This window comes from Plectropomus leopardus, chromosome 17 (assembly GCF_008729295.1).
Source record: "Plectropomus leopardus isolate mb chromosome 17, YSFRI_Pleo_2.0, whole genome shotgun sequence".
NCBI lineage: Eukaryota > Metazoa > Chordata > Actinopteri > Perciformes > Serranidae > Plectropomus > Plectropomus leopardus.
In genome coordinates this window covers 11,813,248-11,832,601 of record NC_056479.1, presented here as the reverse complement: position 1 = coordinate 11,832,601, position 19,354 = coordinate 11,813,248, and the positions used below count along the sequence as shown (strand labels likewise).

Sequence of the window (19,354 nt, the reverse complement as noted above, 5' to 3'; positions counted from 1 at the left end):
CAGCGCTGGTGTTATTAAACTCATGATGACGTCGACACTGCCAGTAACTCAGATGACTTCCAGGCTGGCTGTTCTGTCGAATTGCTTGTCCTCCCACCGCACTAAATGCGCTCACGGGTTCACTCTGTTGTCCACCCAGGGGGAGGGTTTACAGGCGGGAACAGCGCAGTTGCGACAGCGATAAACACGACGTTCTCAACCAACCTTACCGTGAAGTCCCGCCTCTCGTGAGTATAAGATGTATTCTGATTGGCTAATACAGAATCACAGATTCACATTGGCCGTTGGAGCTGCCATTTAAGTAGTTTGTGGGGTTTGTCTGGCTGGAAAGACTGCAATGTAGGAGATGGGCTCGTTGAGAGGGTAGAAGTGTTTCCCGTGGTGGCAAGAAAAGCAACACAGTAACGACCTTTTCCTCAGTGGTCTCCCCCGCGTGTGAGTGTTCAATTTTCGTAAAAGTCGTCACTGGCTGATATTGTCAGTGTTTTTAAGTAACGTTTAAAGGGTTACAGCTTTTATTTTTTTCGGAGAAACTTTCCAAAGGAGTAAGCTAACCACGAGCCAGGTAAGCGAATATTAAAGCGACTTCTGCTTTTGGCATTTAATTAAGCTGAATTTTCTACACCTGAGGCGGGAGTGTCATTAAAAAGTTACTGCAGACCACATTAAAGCATGGCAAGCTCTATTTGCCATAACGCTATTGAGCTACAATTGCAGCATTGTGAGTAGCTTATGAGTTATTCATGCTGGGGAAGCCATTCTGTGTCCACTATGTTACATAAGTTGTTAAAGTCTTACTGCGTTTTAACTGCAGCTTCTGAGTTCTGCTCGCTCCTAATGGGGCTGATTATATTATAACTAAGACTGGACGTCTTTTTTGGTTGTTCTGTGTGTTCTTTCTTTCTTTTTGTTCCTCGTATGATTTGGCCTAGTCTAGTAATGGTCATATATGCGTCATTTGTCGTTAAACAGGACTGAAAAATAGCTGAAACTTGCCTAAGATGCATGTTTGGAACCAATGAAATTCAGGTCATTGTTGTCTTTGCCTTAAGTTGTCACGCCCATCCCATCCATCTGCAGGGCAACATGTCTGACAACTTGCACTGGGATGGAGTCTTTGTGATACAGTGCGTCAGATAGGCTGGTACACTATTGACTGTAATCTTTATTAGAGTCAAAGTGTGATTGTATTGCAACACATTAGGAGTTTGCTTAATGACATGTACAGTAGTACTTTTGTTGTCCCCTGTGTGCACAGAGGCCATTCATGGTTAATGATTTCTTTGTTTGCACAAGTAAATACTTCCTGGAATCTCAGTGACATGATTTAAGGAATCACATTATCCTTTAAAGTTTGGGCCACGTCATGTGATACCAAGCTTTGGAAGTTGGACAAAAAGCACATGTTTAGGTGGCCTGGCAAATTACTGGTCAAGTCTGCTTGTATACGATGACACTGACTATCAAAACTCAGACAGAGATGTTTAAGATGAGATGTTTGCGCAAACACCTAATCTTGGCATTTGGATCAATGTTTTTGGCAAAATTAGAGTATTTCTAATTGTTCTAAAGTTCCCTAATGCCTTTTTTAAAGATTGATGTAATCCAGACAAAATGTGTAAATAGTTTGTGGATCCATTTTGAGCTTGTTGTCTAAATATTTGTCCCCTTTCATTTGATATTATGTGGTTGATATTGAGCAGCCAGTAATAATGGGACATAAACTTCGTACCAAACATTGTTTTAAATAATTATTAATCAATAATTAAAAAGTGTTGTGCCACTTCTGTAACTGTACTGGGTCATGGGTAATCCTGCATGGATCCTAGAGAGGAGACTTATTTTACAGTAGGTGGTGAGTTTATTATTAACTCTTTATTAAATGAAAGACATGGAAAGTCATGATTAAGGAAGTAGATGATTCGGTAAAAATCTCACTATGTGAAGAGGTTTGTAAATTGAACCTCGTGAGCATCCCAGTTTCCTCCTTCCTTGGCTTGTCTGGTTTCTTGAGAAGGAAAGAGAAAATGAAATACCAGCTTGAGATTGTATTTTCCTTTTAACCCATATTCACCAACACTTGAAAGCAGGAAATACTAATTTAAATGATGAGAAAATGAAGTGTATCCTCATATCATTGACAGTGACTCAGCTGCTCTTTGATGTGATCCTCTCAGGGTTTTCACATGCCCAGAAATTCTTACCAAGTAGATGCACCTTTTTCACATTTCGCTGAAAGAGGAACATGGGTCATAAAGAAACTGTAACATTTGAAGGACAATTTGTGTTATGGTTCTTACATATTATAAAACCCCTTACCTATGATTTCAGCGAGAATAACTTTTGCAACTGAATTCTTGTGGTTTTCCCACGGCATTGACTTAATATAGGTAAAACTTATATACTCACTCTCTCCCTCCTAGTCTCTCTTTCGCTTTGTTTTTCACTCTCCAGGGGTCACAATTAACTTTTTTTTCCATCAATAGAATTGGATAGCGAATGTTCAAATTTTACACTTTGACACCCAATAGATTACCATTGTTTTTAGGCTGGTGAGAGAGGCATATGTACCATCCACTTACATATTTTATCAGCATTTGGCAAGTGGATGATGCTGATTTTGAACCTTGCAAATCGCCCACAGGGGACAAAAAAAAGGTAAAAGAGAGAAAGTATACTTTTGTTTCAGGGTGCCCTAAATCCAAATCTGTATGAGATTGAACCTTACACTGAGTTACCAGTTTATTAGGTATATCTGTACAAAATTATACAGGCCATTACATTAGGTAATACATTTCCACAGTGGCCCAGTGGCCTCACACCTAAATGGTGTGAGACCAACACCAATATTATTAGTAACACCTATGCTCTTTGGGGTAAAGCTTGCTACAGTGTCTGCTGTGGTGCAGGGCTGGTGGATATGGAGAATATCACAATATTTTTGAGCAAAATACCTTAATATCTGTATTGCAATAATACTGTAGAGTTGACCGTTTGTGCTTTCAGAAATATTTACACAATCGTATTCTTCATGAATATTCATCAGTAATGTGGATAAGGGCAAGTCAAATAAAACGACTAGAATATTCTGGTAGAAAATTACTTTACTGTAATGTAACCTTTAAAACCAAGAAAAGACACTACCAATATCCAAAATCTAAGATGATATCTAGTCTCATAACCCAATATTCTATCATTATTCTGTTATGAGACTAGATATCATCTTTTTTAAAACTTTGATCTTTTGTAAATGTAATAATGTTGAGTTTTTGTTGAGGTTATGTTAGATAAAAAGTGAATAACTCCTTTGTAATTTTGAGGCTGTAGTTCACGGTGGTGCTACCTTGAAATTTATTAAATTGAGAGCTGCTTTAAATTCTCTTTTCCCGCATTTATATAAATGAGGCGGGAAAAGCTTAAACTAATGATAAAGGGGTTTATCAAATTCACTATACAGGAATCAGAAACATGGAGAGATGTCAAATTCAAATTTAGGTACTTGTTTTAACTTTTTGTATGAGTTTGTTATCAGTACTATCTTTCTGACAGCAAGAGCAGTACCTCAGCTCCTGGAAACAGAACTAAGAACTAGAGTTCAAGAACAGGTCTGAGTCATCAGCTGTCAAGGGTCATCAGTGCTTTGCTACACTTCTGTTGTCGAATCGGGATTCTGTCCATTGTTGAGCAGTGTCACTCGGCACCTAACTAGTGACTAATGAGACTAAAGATGAAAATGCAGCAGTATTCAGAAGTTATGTAAGAGGTTTAAACAAATGCCTCAGTAGGTCATTTAATATGGATGATGCTAAAGGGGAGACAACTTTCTGTTGGATTATTTGAGTGTCTGGTTATTGTTAGTGTCCAGTCTAGAGCTCTCCAGGGGACACTGTAGCCTGCTGTTGGTAAGATGAGACGGCTAGCAGAACCTACAATGTGGATCTGATCAGTAATAATAGGTGTCCCTGCAGAAAGCTGAATTTATTGTCTAAGCTGCTTCTCAGAAAATGTGTATGATGAAAATGTCTTGTATACCATAGAAGGATATGTCTCTCTGGTTTCATATCTGTATCTAATATAGCTGGGAAAAGGAAGTGTGGTTTTCATTGTTTTTAGCAAAAGCAGTTGGGGCAAATCCTCAGCCAAAGATCATTAGTTCCTATCTGCTTAGGGAGTTGACAGCTGTTCATGTTGGCCTATATTTCTTGGTGGAGGCGTTGTGTTTCAGTGAACAGGAAGTGGCTGTGCTGAACAGGAGGCCTCCCAAGAGCCTGTCATCATTTTCAGAGAAAATCTGACATTTAGCTATTTCTCTGAGGTCAGTGTGAGTGTGATATTCAGATATGACATTTGACGCTTATTTAAAAATAATTATCAAAGGTGTGCCTTCTCCAAGATGTTCTTGGCTTTATTTATTGTCACCCCATCTTTTTTGTGTAGGTTTGAGGAGGTATAAGTCAGGATGGCCCAGTGGAACCAGTTACAGCAGCTGGAGACCAGGTATCTGGAGCAGCTCTACCACTTGTACAGCGACAGCTTCCCCATGGAGCTACGGCAGTTCCTGGCCCCTTGGATTGAGAGTCAAGACTGGTGAGAAATAATTAAATTCCTGGGCTCTCTTATGAAAACTAATTTGTCTCTTCTCTCTGCTAACGTTTGACATGAAATTGCTCTTATCCTCCACTCTCTCCAGTTTGGCAGTTGGCCACTTACCATGACTTGCTGATAGCTTGTCACGTAGAAAGCTATTGTGTTTTAGCTTTCACTGTTACCCTCTCCCTTATCATGACTTCTCCCTCACTTTTGACACCATTACAGGGAGCCCATGCATATTATGTATCACATATTATGCTCTTGAACAATTCTGGGTGGAGTGATGACGCTTTCTTCTAAGATGTTTTTTAGATATGTGTATGTATGTTTTGAGGGCTGAATCGCAGAAGTAGTTGCACTGCAGAAGAGTGTTTTCTCTCCATTTTGTATTTAAATTATCATGAAAAAAAAAATTTTTTCCCTCGAAGTGATCTCCCACAAGTTTGATACAGAATGTTTTTATGAGACAAAAAGCATCTGTGAATGTGACAAACTGCATATTCTCCTTTTACCTCCTGTTAAGGGGAATCAACATTTGAAGCAAGACATTAAAAATGAGCAGAATGTAAGCCTCTTGCCATTCAATCAATACCGACTCCATCTTCTGCAGCCATCTGTAAGCAGCAGCTCTTAGGAAGCTGAGTGACAGTGCTAACCTGCCCTCGCCAGGCTGACTAGGAGCAGAAATTTACTGAAACAGAATAGGTTTGATGTTGGCTTCATGGGAAGAAATCAACTGCAATTTTATGTACTGATACATCGATTTTATTAACCCTCCCACCTTGGGGGAATCCTGCCTGTAGTGAAAAAGGCTCACACTGGGAGCCTTGATCACGTAATGTAGATAATAGGTCCAGAATATATACAGTGGGATATTTATGTGACTTGTGACAAGCTATCTGTGCTTCACTCAGTGCAACAAAACTAGTCTTTAAGTGTAATTACTGTGGATTGTTTCACTTAATAATATAACATTATATAAATGTAAAATAAAATAATATTAAAAAAATCTGTTTGATGAGAGGCACAAGTGAGGGATTTCAAAAATGCTTCTAAAAATACTTTCAGTGGGGTTTGGCTGTTAGAAGGAACTAGAAATGATCGAATCCTTATTATCTTATCCTGTTGTTCATCAGGGCTTATGCTGCCAATAAGGAGTCACATGCCACACTTGTTTTCCACAACCTCTTGGGAGAAATAGACCAGCAGTATAGCCGTTTCCTGCAGGAGAACAATGTCCTCTACCAGCATAACCTGCGCAGGATTAAACAGCATCTGCAGAGCAAGTACTTGGAGAAGCCAATGGATATTGCCCGCATTGTTGCCCGCTGTCTGTGGGAGGAGCAAAGACTGCTGCAGACTGCCACCTCTGCTGCACAGGTAAAGAAGAGCTACACCAACATGTAGCATCATCTTCATCTTCATCTTACATCAAATAGCTTTACTTCAGGAATTTTAGGCACTACAGCAGTGATATATTATACCTTTTGAATCAAATTATAGATACATGTCAGTCATAAAAGGGTTGGCTTCATGGTTCTAAATGTTAATGTGTGTTTTATCTTCTTGCAGGATGGTCAGGCAGCACATCCCACTGGGACAGTAGTGACAGAGAAGCAGCAGATCCTGGAGCACAACCTCCAAGACATCAGGAAGCGGGTGCAGGTGAGTTTCCGTCAGAGAATTCCCGATAAGTATTTAGATATGCATTATAAAGATTCTGAACACTGATTTGTGCCACATGACTCGGTCTTGTTTTTATTCAGGATATGGAGCAGAAGATGAAAATGCTTGAGAACTTGCAGGATGACTTTGACTTCAATTATAAGACACTGAAAAGCCAAGGAGGTATGTTATAATTTTTGTTCTCAGCTTTAACAGTGATATTGATTTGTTGGTAACATTCTATAGTTTTTCTTACTTGTTTGAACACATTTTTCTATTCAGAAGTTAAATTTTGAAAACTGTTGATACATGTTGTTTGCAAAATGTCCCCTAACACATAAAAAAACAGTAAAAACATGCAACAGAAGCAGATATTTTTATCAAACAACACAACTTGTCCAATTAAAGTATTCTTTCAATCAATAATTACACAATGGACAGCAAAATTAAAAAATACATCAATATGAACCACTTCAACCTGATTTTGTATTGTATGCCTATGATATTTGTTAATACTTGGCCAAAAGAGGCGAGCAAGCTTGTAATAGCATGAGCTATATTTTTTTCTCTTCAAAGATGATTTTGGTAGAGATAATAAAACCCTGCAGCGCTCTGCACTTTATAAACTTTACATAAAAAAGACATTTTCGCTGTGGCATCTTTTCTTTTGTTTGTTGATAAAAGAGGTGTGCAAACGAGTTCCATGCAGGTCTATTAGAGATTCATCATTATGCAATAAAAATGCAAGTGATTTCTATGACCTGTGAGTAAATGTTTTATTTTTGTTTTACGCAGTCAATCCAATACAGAGTTTTGGGTCTTCGCATGAGATCTCTGTTAACCTTCTTGAAAAATGTGTGAAAAATGTGTGAAACCAAATTAAAAAGTGTCAGCGCATTTAGCAGAGCAGACTTCTGCTGTGCCAGTTTCATATAGCGTGTTTCAGCAATCCAGAAAAACTGTAACTCAGGTCAACCCTGTCTCAGATGAACTCTTAAGGCTTTTTGGTACAGATTAACCCTTTGAAACTTGCATTGATATCAGTTTTCTCGTGCTGCATGCAGACACTTTTCATAAGCATTCAAGCCTCTGAAACGTGAGCAGATTGGTTTGATTTCTTTCGAAAACATGGGGAGAAAGGCAATGAGTAACTAGGCATGAAATGTCTGGAACATTGCAAAAAAAAAAAATGTAAAAGGTGAAAAGAAAATTAACGGAAAATTTGCTAATAGAGAGAATTACTAGATTATTATCAAATAACAAGAAAAAATCAAGAAAACTAAATGTAGAATTATTATAATTATATATTTAAAATCAAGGTACAGAAAAATATGATCATTTATATTTGTTCTTTTTATTTATTTTAGCACTTTTTAAAGGTCATTTCTTGTTTTTGTTCTTTTGGTTTTTGGATAATTTCACTTAATCTTCCTGTAACTTTTTACTAACTTTCTGCTAATATTTGAGTCATTTCTTGATAATTCTCTCATTGCCTTTTTCCATTTTTTTCAAAGAAATCAAGCCAATTTGCACACTTTCTAAATAGTTAAATTAATCACATGCAATGACATGTGACAATCCTAAGACATGTCCACTCTCTGTCCAGAGTTGTCCCAGGACCTAAATGGAAATAGTCAAGCAGCTGCCACCAGACAGAAGATGGCTCAGCTCGAGCAGATGCTCAGCGCCCTGGACCAGCTCAGGAGGGTGGGTGTCTGCTTTACCAGGTTGTTACTTAATGAAGAGTTTCTTTTGGCAAATGGAACAACACCTTCAGTTTCATGGTGGTGTGTTTCAGGTTCACACCTACCTTGGGGTTGTCAACTAGCACAAATGGCAGAAGAAACTCTGCTGTAGAGTTGTATGCCGTTACCGCCGTGAAACTGGAAGTACTGCTGTCTTCCATTCTGCATTTTACATGCTAAAAATTTAGTTACGTTTGAGAAACAGTAACATACCGTGCAGTGGTGCAGCTACCATTTACATCTGCCTCAATGTGTAATTAACTGTTTAATATATTCTGTGCTTCTTATCTTGTAGCAAATTGTGACAGAGATGGGAGGCTTGTTGACCGCCATGGATTATGTACAGAAGAACCTGACGGATGAAGAATTAGCCGACTGGAAGAGAAGGCAGCAAATTGCCTGTATTGGAGGTCCACCTAACATCTGCCTGGACCGCCTCGAAACATGGTAACCACTTTTGCAATTTGCTAAATCAATCATTGGTCACATGAGTAATCAATCGATTATATTAAAATGCCTTTAAAAAAACAAAATATGTGTTTTCTGATAATTATAACTGTATTTAAACAAGTTAGTTCAAATACTATCATTCTGCCTGTGAAGTGTCTGATAACATACGAGCAGATGCAACTGTTGTCTTTGGATGCACCAGTAATATAATGCTTTGCTGGAAGAGAACATTTCCCTTATTTTTTTTTCCTTTTCTTGGGGCGACAGTAGCTCAGTTCTTAAATATCATTAAATGACTTGGCCTGGGAACGAAAGGCAGCCTTCTCACTCTGCGATCCCTCCTTTTAATTAATTTAATTAATTTGAATTTGTCCTGTTTGTGTGTGTGTGTATTTCGGGCCTGTGTAAAAATGACAAAGTGAAAAAAAATGGAATTTCCCCTCAGGGATTAATTTTTTCATTCTGCATGTGCATTTCCTTTTCCTGCTTAAGTAAACATGTTTAAATGTTCATTTTGATGACTGTAGTCAGATGGAATACATTAAAATATATGAAAAATATCTTTTGAGCACGAATGGTCGAGATGTTTATACAAACTTTAAGAAGGGCAGTAGTCTTTTCATGGCCAAATCATCAAGTCATTATAAGAAGTAGTATAAGTACAGTTCTGATCAAAGTATCTAATAAGTATTGTTGGGCTTTTGTACCATAAAAATAATATTTTGCTTAACACTGACTCTGGAGTTTGGGCTCTGCTCTTCTCTATTTTATGTTTTATGTTAAACTGGGTATAATTTTCCAACCAGGATCACATCTTTGGCTGAGTCCCAGCTTCAAATCCGTCAGCAGATCAAGAAGCTGGAGGAGCTTCAGCAGAAGGTGTCCTACAAAGGAGACCCCATCATCCAGCACCGGCCCGCCCTGGAGGAGAAGATAGTGGATTTGTTCAGAAACCTGATGAAGAGGTACCGTATGAAACAAAAATGTACCGTGCCGCCATACAGTCCTTTTTTTGCAAGCATTATTGTGGTCACATAGGAACAAGGAACAATAAAAGTCACACTTATTACTGATCCTGAGCTTTTAGTCGCATCTTACTGTCTTCATTCAGCAACTGTGATGACATCTGAGCCATCTCAATTCTCTGAAGGGAGTCTGTGAGACGTTCTTAAAAGTTGCAATTAATTGTAAATCAACTTTCAGGTTTCTCCACCATAGGTTGTTGTTGGGATATTTACTGGAATTTGTCTTTCTAACACAATCTATTCTGTCTTTTAGTGCTTTTGTGGTTGAAAGACAGCCCTGTATGCCCATGCATCCAGACAGGCCTCTGGTTATAAAAACAGGCGTGCAGTTCACAAATAAAGTCAGGTAAGATGCAAGCTTGCATCGCTTAAGCATCACAAAGAGCATACGTATTTTTACACATTTTAATGGCAACATTTTGTGTATCCTATATGATGGAGAGTGCAAAATATATTCAGTATATTCTTGTGAAATCTTTTTTCTTTTTTCTAGGTTACTCGTAAAGTTTCCTGAACTCAATTACCAGCTGAAAATTAAAGTTTGCATTGACAAGTGAGTTGTATTTATCTGCCTTTCTAACATCTATATGAAGTGTTTATGGATAAGACACTGATATGGATAAAGATTTTAGGAAATACTGACTGATTTTAAGTATTTGTTTTTCAGGGAATCTGGGGATGTGGCTGCAATTCGAGGGTATGAATTTGATAACACTTTTTAACAACACTTTTTTTGTCCAGAGCATTTATTTTGTGTTATATTAGAAAAGAGTCTCACTCTCTGCTCTATTTTTAATTTCTTAGGTCACGAAAGTTTAACATCCTCGGCACCAACACAAAAGTTATGAACATGGAAGAATCCAACAATGGCAGCCTGTCAGCAGAGTTTAAACACTTGGTGAGATATAGAGGCACAGCTCTTACAGCATGACTGTGATGAAGCTCTCCGATAAAAGCTTGCTGTAGAGCACTAATTTCCTGTTTGTTACAGACCCTGAGAGAGCAGAGGTGTGGTAATGGTGGTCGGACCAATAGTGATGTAAGTACTATTTTGACACATTTCACGAGAATAATGTAAATTAATGCTGTTAAATAATCTGCATTATATTCAGCCTATATTTGTGGGGATGATACATTTTGTGGTTTAACATCTACAGTAAACAGTTTTCTTGAAATTTGATACACATGAGCAGTGTATCCATACAGTTAATGTTTCGTCCTGTAGAGGTTTGAATAATCTGTTTTCTCTAGGCCTCTTTGATCGTCACAGAGGAGCTCCATCTTATCACGTTTGAGACAGAAGTCTATCATCAAGGCCTGAAGATCGATTTGGAGGTCAGTATTAGTCACTATCTCTGTCATGAACTTGTTTCCGGATTCTCATTTTCATATAACACCAGAAGTGGACGAAAATGTAAAGATACAGCAGCCTTGTTCTTTGACACCTGTATACAAATGAGTCATTGACCTGACCCAGGATTATTATACAAACTAGTTAATCTGCATTTATTCTTGTTTATTTTGACCAAGATGTAAGAAACTAAGCAAGAACTTAAACATTTAGCCAAAACAACTAACACTACAACTAACAACACTAAAACATGCATCTTATGTGGCCATTAGACATATTATCATTCATCATATTCACAAATCCAGCCCAGATCTTGGTGTGAAATGTCTGTTTGGGTCTCTAGAGAAAGTACAAACCTTACACTATCATAATATCTTATGCTAAGAACAACAGCATGTCCTCTGGCTGTAAAAGTAGTATTATGCATCTGCAGTAGTGAAATCGACGTACGGTTTAATAAACTTAAACAAAGTAAACATGATTTTCCAGAGCATCAGTAGTGGTGTGACAGGAAAACCAAATACCCAGCAATTCAAAGCATCTGTGGTGCTGTAAATGCTGTGTCAGCACAGGGACGCACAGTTACTGAAATTAGAATACAGTGGTTTGACATGAAAATTGAAACAAAAATTCATTGCCCAAGCCAAGCACTCAACAACTGAAGGATGACAGGAGGCCTGTCCAAAGCATCTTAGAGCAGTATGTATGTCATTCAGCTGAATAATGTTTCTTTAGCCCACAAATTTAATAATCTATTCATAGTCATTACTCTTGACATAAAATAATCTATTTTTGATAACATGATATTCTTGTGTCTCTTTTATGTTGGTTTCTTTACACTTAACGAACAATTTGTGGATTGTCATGATAAGGAGTGTTTTTTGTAACTTGGTAACAGGACTCTTGACCACTCTAAAATCACTGGTGAAATTCAGAAAGTAGTGTGGTACCAGAAAGATAGGCCCAACTTGTACGATGAGATGCGATACGATATGATATGATTCGATACGATATGATATACTTTATTGTCTGCGTAGGCAAATTTGTCTTGGACTTAGATGCTGCGTCCATAAATGCCTTTACAGTCACAATAAAACACACCCCATATGAACAAAACAGCACTAGCTGTACCAAACTGCACATACATTGCACATAACACATGTTGCACAAACTGTGCTGTTAGAACATCATGGAATCCACTGCACAATACCTGCAGCCTTAAGTGTTGTTTAAAAGTTTGATGGAGGTAGGAACCAATGAGTTTTTAAAAAGTTTGAATTTGTAGTGGGGAACTCTGTATCGTCTGCCAAAGGGTAAGAGCTGCTATAGATACGAACAAAACCAAGAAGAATCTGTCTTATATTGCTTCCTGCATTAGGCCCTGTGTACTGAAATAGAAGCAGAGGGTTTTTTTAATTTGTGCAAGAGTCAATGTTGACAAGCCATGATATAACTTAATGTTATATGCTTATATATAATATGTATACATTTTTTTGCAGACTCATTCACTGCCTGTGGTAGTTATTTCGAACATCTGCCAGATGCCCAACGCCTGGGCTTCCATCCTGTGGTACAACATGCTGACAAATCACCCAAAGGTAAGACAGCACACTCTAGTGGTAAGGGGCTGAACTCTGAGGGGGAATGTTTCCACATCAAACACCCTGTAAAGACCTGCTATCAGCATGTGTCTCGGGTTATCCGATCACAACTGGATAGCACTTAATACAGGTGTTAACAGCCACCAAGAGGCATTTCCGACTAATGACACCACTTGGCGGGGTACTCTGGGACGCATTTGACCACATATGTTTTGTAGTGTAAACAACGTCATCAATGCAGGATGTGATGGTTGTTTGTGCTATTTAACTTACCTGTTTTATGTTGAGTTGGACAAAGTATTCTGTGACCATCCTTCTTTTTTCCTTATAGACAGAGATGATTTTAATTTCTGCAGACAGTGACATCTCCAGCTGTACCAACACAACTGCTAACATGAGCAGCAAGCATGCTGCAGTGCAGCTAACAAAACTGTGGACGTAATAACTTTTCAGGGGGCAGTAAAAAAAATCTGAACACAAGTGCTCAGCTGGAGACACATGATAGGTTTGAACGGCAATGTTTCTCAGCTGTCCACTTGAGTTCTGATCACAGAAATTCATTCTAATATCGGGTCCAGACAGGCTCACAGTTTTATATCTGTTAATGGTGGGGGAAAAAAAGAGCTGTTTTTAAACTATGTTGGCTTGGGTGTCTCTGTACAGAATGTAAACTTCTTCACCAAGCCTCCTGTGGGGACATGGGACCAGGTGGCTGAGGTCCTAAGCTGGCAATTCTCCTCCACCACCAAGAGAGGCCTGACCATTGAACAGCTCACCACACTGGCTGAGAAATTACTAGGTTGGGTGTCATTCCTTAAAATCTCCAAAAATGTTTAACTTAACACTGTGTTATAAAGTGATGTATGATTTTATTTTCTGTTATTGTCCATTTAGGACCCTGTGTCAACTACTCTGGCTGTCAGATCACATGGGCCAAGTTCTGTAAGGTACTGAACTAAAAAACACATATGGATCAATCTGCTGTCTTGCCATTGTGTTGCAGTGCGAGTTATTTTTCTCCTTCCTCTTCCCAGGAAAACATGGCTGGCAAAGGCTTCTCCTTCTGGGTGTGGCTGGACAACATCATTGACCTGGTGAAGAAGTACATCCTGGCACTGTGGAATGAAGGGTGAGAGGTCGCCCTTTGTTGTACAAATCCCCGAGCATCGCCTCTAAGTGTTTTGACATGCTGTAGTCAACAGCTTTAAAATAGGCTTACTATTTTAAAATTTACCCTCTATTCATATAACTTCCTTTTGCTTTTCTGCAGGTATATCATGGGCTTTATCAGTAAGGAGAGGGAGAGGGCCATTCTTAGTCCTAAACCTCCTGGCACTTTTCTGTTGCGCTTCAGTGAGAGCAGCAAGGAGGGCGGCATTACATTTACATGGGTGGAGAAAGACATCAGTGGTAAGTTTTTTTTGTTTGTTTTTTTTACTGTGTAATTAATCTCCCAATATCTACTTTATTTCCTCTTGTGATAACTAAGCTTTCTTGTATGTTTCTAGGAAAGACCCAGATGCAGTCAGTGGAGCCCTACACCAAGCAGCAGCTCAACAGCATGTCTTTTGCCGACATCATCATGGGCTACAAGATCATGGACGCCACCAACATCCTGGTTTCACCTCTAGTGTACCTTTACCCTGATATCCCCAAAGATGAAGCTTTTGGAAAGTACTGCAGGCCAGAAGCGGCTCCTGAACCGGAGATGGGAGGAGACTCTACAAGCTGTAAGTCACCACCATGTTCTTTATGCATCATTTAAGAGAATAATAATAAATAACAATAAGAACAAATAATGCTTAGTATGCATGTTATATCTTGTTTTGTTTTTTATTGTGGTCATCCTTTTTTAGTGCTAACATTTTATTTTTCCCTGACAGCTATTCAGCCATACTTGAAGACAAAGTTCATCTGCGTTACTCCGTAAGTAACTGTCTTATTTTTAAGTCGACAGTATTTCGGGGAAAATCTCATGCCACCCGGTGACCTCCTGTTATGCTGGCTCTTCTTTCTAGCAAATATTTAAGAAAAGAAGAGATTCCCTGTCAGTGTTCCTATTAAAGATCTGCACCTCCTTTTCTAAAATTTCTTTTTAAATATAAAGAAAGCAATGCGAGGTGTTCAAAGAAAAGAGAACAAAGCTGTTTTAACTCTCACTGTGAGTCACCTCTGTTACTGGAAGAGCTATCACCTGGGTTTGTGAACCCCGATTATGTGTAGATTCAATTCAGACAGACTTCAGTTCACACTTCATCAGGTTGTGTCTTCACCAAGCGTTTCTGACCAGAGTTCACTTCCATGCTTCTTATGCAAACTGTTATTTGTATTGGCTATCTGAGCTAAACCAACAAAATAAAGGAGCTGGGAGGAGTGAATCAGAGGAGTGTATCCGCAGGCCAGTCAGCCATGTGTGCTTTGGTTGGTCATGGGTTTGATGGTGTGCTGGTGGGTTGTGAGGTTTCTCAGTGAGATCCTGACCTGTCTCCGTAGGTGTCCCTCCGTGTTCATGGACTTGCCGGACAGTGAGCTGCTTGGGAACGGATTCCCAGGGTAGGCGCTCGGGGTGGGGGTGGCATGTAGGGCTTTGTTTGTGCATCTTGTCACTTTTGTTTGTGTGTTTGGTGGGTGTCAAGGACATAGGTGCAGTACGCCCACCTTCATTATTCCTTGTTTGTTTCTCAAAACCCACCACCACTTTTTTCTTGTCCTAATACAAGAGCATCTACCTGCCATTCATCAGTTTTCATTTGGTTCAGGTCGCACCGTTTCCCAAACATATGTGTCATAATTTGTCAACGACATTCTTTTTGATGGTTTTGAGGAAAATTGATTGACCGGATTGTTCAGAGAATAATATCATTAATGGAAAATAATTGATGCGTAAAAGAGAGAAGTTTCTCCTCTTCCCATGTACCACCACAGGACTTTATTTTAGAAAAAAATATGTACAGTTGTCAACAATGAGAGACGAACAATTTTTTGATTCTGTTTGAAATATGACATAAATTACATATATGGTGATTGACAATTTAAATGATTGTTTTCCATAATTAGAAAGACTACACATCAAAACATTGCATGTGATGTCATAATTCTTTCTCTTGCTGAAGCTAGGATGGCCGTGTGTTTCACAGTAGGATGTACTCACACTAGCAATGAGTCTTGTATAAAGATCAGGGGATGATGAATAAAACATATCCAATAAGATAATGTTACATTTTTGCAAACATAACAGCCATGTTTGTGAAGTATATTGTGCAAGACGAGAGATGTGGTTTACTGAGCAGTTTCACACAAAACTAAGTAGTATTACGACAAACTGCGACTATCTTGATTTGCAAAATTGTTTTTTAAATTGACATCACATGTATAATTCATGGGATATATTCAGGGTTTCTGCGCATCCTTAAAAAGTCTTAAAAGTCATTGAATTAATTAATCATAAAATAAGACCTTGATTGACGTCTTAAATAAATACATCTTTCAGTAGTCTAAAATGTTAAGATAATGGAAGCAGGATTTTATGAATCATGTTTTTCTGATGTTGCATTGTAAAATCCCAACTTTGTTGACTTTGTCCTCTATTCCATGAAATAGATGAGGCAAAGCCATGTCAATTTCAACAAAGACAAAAACAAAATAATATTGTACATGGTTACGCCTGAGTAACGGCCTGTTTCGATCCACCAGCTAACTAACCAACATCTGTTGTCACATTGTATTAACATCAATTTAATGTTAAGCATTTTGTATTAGTATGCTCAGCACTGCCTGAAATCTACTCATCTGCCCTCTGTTTCCTGATCTAATTCATGGATTGTATTATTAATATCTGTATATGTATCAGTATTTTACCACAGATCCCTCCCATTTTATATCTTCTGTGCACGCTGACACAAATGTTGAATTATCTTTCTGTGAGGAGTCTGTTTAATTCACATATCGGTGGTTACTGAGTAAAAACATTACTCCATCAAAGCAGCTTCACCACAGCCCTTTTACTTGTAGTAGCCCTGTGGTCAGTGTGATGACGACAAAACTGATGTACACAAGTTACTAGTTAAGCTTATCACCTGTGGTAAAGTGGGATGACGAAGATGTTGTCACTCTAGTTATATTGAAAATATTTTGACTAATTCACAAACAGTATGTCAGGAATCCACGTGTAAGTGTATGTGTGGGCATTTCAGTGTCTAATATTTAATTATTTGTCTCTTCTTGTTTGTTTTTTTTCACAGCACAAACTCTGGAAACACCAGTGACCTGTTCCCCATGTCGCCCCGCACCCTCGACTCCCTGATGCACAATGAAGCTGAAGCCAATCCAGCACATTTGGGTGAGTCAGTCACACACACGGTCTACGTTCTGGCTGCACAATAAATCAAATATTTATCATGATCACAATTTTGGTTTCCCAAAATTAAATGAACTTGATTGACTGCAATAATGATGTTAAAATTGTGTGCTCTGCTTATTAAAAACTCTGCTGCATATCAAAATCTAGCGCCTTCTAAAGTGACAATCAATCTCCTCTTGATGCGCAGCGACATGACAGCTCTCATGTCGCTGCCCGTGCACCCCGTAGCTGCAGCCTGTGAAAAACCTTCCCAAATGTTGAAACTGCATATGGGCAATATGAAAATAATTCGTTCATCACCATCATTACCCGTTACTGAGCTTTTTGGATTTAGGGTAGAACAAATAATATGGGAAGAGTGCATAATACATTTCTGCACCACAACACAACTTAACTTGTTAAACCACTTATATTTCATCATGTTTATTTTTATTTAGCTTATGTGTTAGATACAATTTTATATATATATTTTTTTTTTGTAGGAGATGCACTGTTGCACCATTCTTATTTGATGCAAGTTTTTTTTTATTATAATTTTTGTCATAATTAAGCAGCCCTAGTGCACATACACACACTACTTGTACTTTTCATAGGGCACTCATAGAAATAGCTTGATCAATAACTAGTATTAATAGCCTGTATTTGGATTTTTTCCACAGAGTCACTCACTTTGGACATGGATGTAGCATCACCAATGTGAACACGTGTCAAGTTTCTTCTTTCTCTTTGTTGGAATTGGATATTGTGTTGAGACAGGGGAATTTGTGATTTATTTTCTCCTTTTGATCACAAAATCTGTCTGTATAGTTCATTTCTTGTTCCTACGTAAAAATGATTCACTTTCACACCAGAGGAAACGGATTGATTTTTAAAAATGTTCTTAAAAAGAGCATTCCCACTCATTTAACTTTTGACTGTCCACTTGTTGCTCAGTGTGTGAAACTGTTAATTAATACCAACCTGTTGTATTGTAAGCAGCATCCTATCCTGTTCAGTACTTCCTCATCTTAGTACATGACTCGTGTACCTTTTAAGTATTTGGAATTATATTTTTGAGAACATTGTATTTTTGTGTTATTGACTTTTTAAATGGTTATGAATTCATGTTCTTTTCTTCGAATGAGAAAAATGTAAAAAGAATAATTGTTGTATAAGCTATGCCGCTTTGTAATTGTACTTTTTGATGCATTTAATGGTCCTTTTTAAGTATGTTTTGCCGTATTTTGAATCCCTGCCAAATGTTTTGTCACAGGTGTTCCTCAATACCTTGGTTTCATTTAAAACAGTTTCTGTTTGATTGTAGATTTTACTCAAAATAGAATATTTCTATTATTTCTTTGAGCTATTTGACTTGTTTAAGACACTGCTGAGGTTATTTTCTTGTACAAACAATTTTCCCAGCAAAGTGTTGTGAGAAACCTTCAAAAGTGGTGCTCTGAAAATGCTTTTTGTCCCTCCCACTTAAATATCGTCATTTGTGATCATGTGAATTGCACTTGCTTTTGAAATTAGCAGTTTTCATTTTTTTCAGATATCAGATAAAATGAATCACTTTATGAATTGTTTTAAGACAAACTTGTTATCAAAATAACCATGGATGCTTTGTAAGTGAAATATTCCACTCTAACAGAGTGCACACAGTAAGGTGGGCTGCAGTTAAATTTTAACCTTTCAGTTCAGTAAAACCCATCAGTAGAGTTTCATGCAGGCCACATTTGTCTGCCATGCCATAAAATGTCGAGGATTTCTGTAAAATACGCTGTCACTATTCTTTGTTTGACGAAAGGCAATAAAAACAAGTTAGCACTAAACATTGTATAGTAATCTGTGTAATTGGTGACATGCATGTAACTTATGTCAAATGTGTTCAAGAATGAAAAAATGTAAATGTAACAATATCTGAACAATAGGAGTTAGAACAGTCGAAGAACGTGACAGAGATGATGTGTGCAGTATATACAACATTATATTACCATGTAACTGCTTTAACAGGAGGACCAGATGAATCTGTGAATTATATAAGGATTCATACAAACTGAAAACATAGAGGATTGGCAACACCTGCAAGGTTAATAACTTCTAAAACAGGCAGTAAAAAAACAGCAGTCTTGACTGACCTTTATGCTCCAAAGTGGTGAGAAGAGCAAATTAAGATTCAACATAATAGAAGAAAGTGAAGCTGAAATGATTCTTAAATGTGTAACTTGGGTCAATGCTCAGTTTAGTGTTTATGCAAAGACTCAAGGTTGTTTTTTCTTTCACTTATGTATCATTTAGTGATTTATGTAGCAATAAGGACAGCTTGTCCTTTCAGATATAAAGCAGATAAAGACAAAGATGACGTGTGTAAAGAGAAACAGATACCAGATCACATAGTGCTGCATGAGGACATTACTATTTTTGATCTGGACACTGTAAGGCTGCTAAACTGGACAAGAGGTGACAAGCTGAAGTTTTTTTTTCAGCCCTCAGTACTCTTCTCATCAAGCTAGAGGAAGTGTAAAACAGGTTTCACTGGAGAGAGCTTAATTCTGAGAGTAAACCGAGGGCTGATGACGCAATGTTGG

General features: G+C 38.0%; 1 protein-coding gene across 3 annotated transcripts; it reads left to right on the top strand.

Moving 5' to 3' along the window:
- Window positions 1-340: 340 nt before the first annotated feature.
- Window positions 341-18,598, top strand: stat3 (signal transducer and activator of transcription 3 (acute-phase response factor)). Of its 3 annotated transcripts, none has more exons than XM_042504188.1 (24): window positions 342-565; window positions 4,438-4,587; window positions 5,727-5,970; window positions 6,163-6,255; window positions 6,357-6,438; window positions 7,862-7,962; window positions 8,296-8,447; window positions 9,257-9,415; window positions 9,729-9,821; window positions 9,969-10,028; window positions 10,143-10,172; window positions 10,280-10,373; window positions 10,467-10,514; window positions 10,727-10,810; window positions 12,326-12,424; window positions 13,091-13,226; window positions 13,322-13,374; window positions 13,462-13,556; window positions 13,698-13,837; window positions 13,936-14,157; window positions 14,311-14,353; window positions 14,921-14,980; window positions 16,669-16,766; window positions 17,447-18,598. In XM_042504188.1, the coding sequence occupies exons 2-24, from the start codon at window positions 4,460-4,462 to the stop codon at window positions 17,485-17,487; spliced, it is 2,355 nt and encodes a 784-aa protein (XP_042360122.1). In that variant the 5' UTR covers window positions 342-565; window positions 4,438-4,459; the 3' UTR covers window positions 17,488-18,598. The 3 variants fall into 3 exon arrangements, with proteins under 3 accessions (XP_042360124.1, XP_042360122.1, XP_042360123.1); XM_042504189.1 differs by having other exon boundaries at window positions 354-435; XM_042504190.1 differs by lacking the exon at window positions 14,921-14,980 and having other exon boundaries at window positions 341-565.
- The last annotated feature ends 756 nt before the right edge of the window (window positions 18,599-19,354 follow it).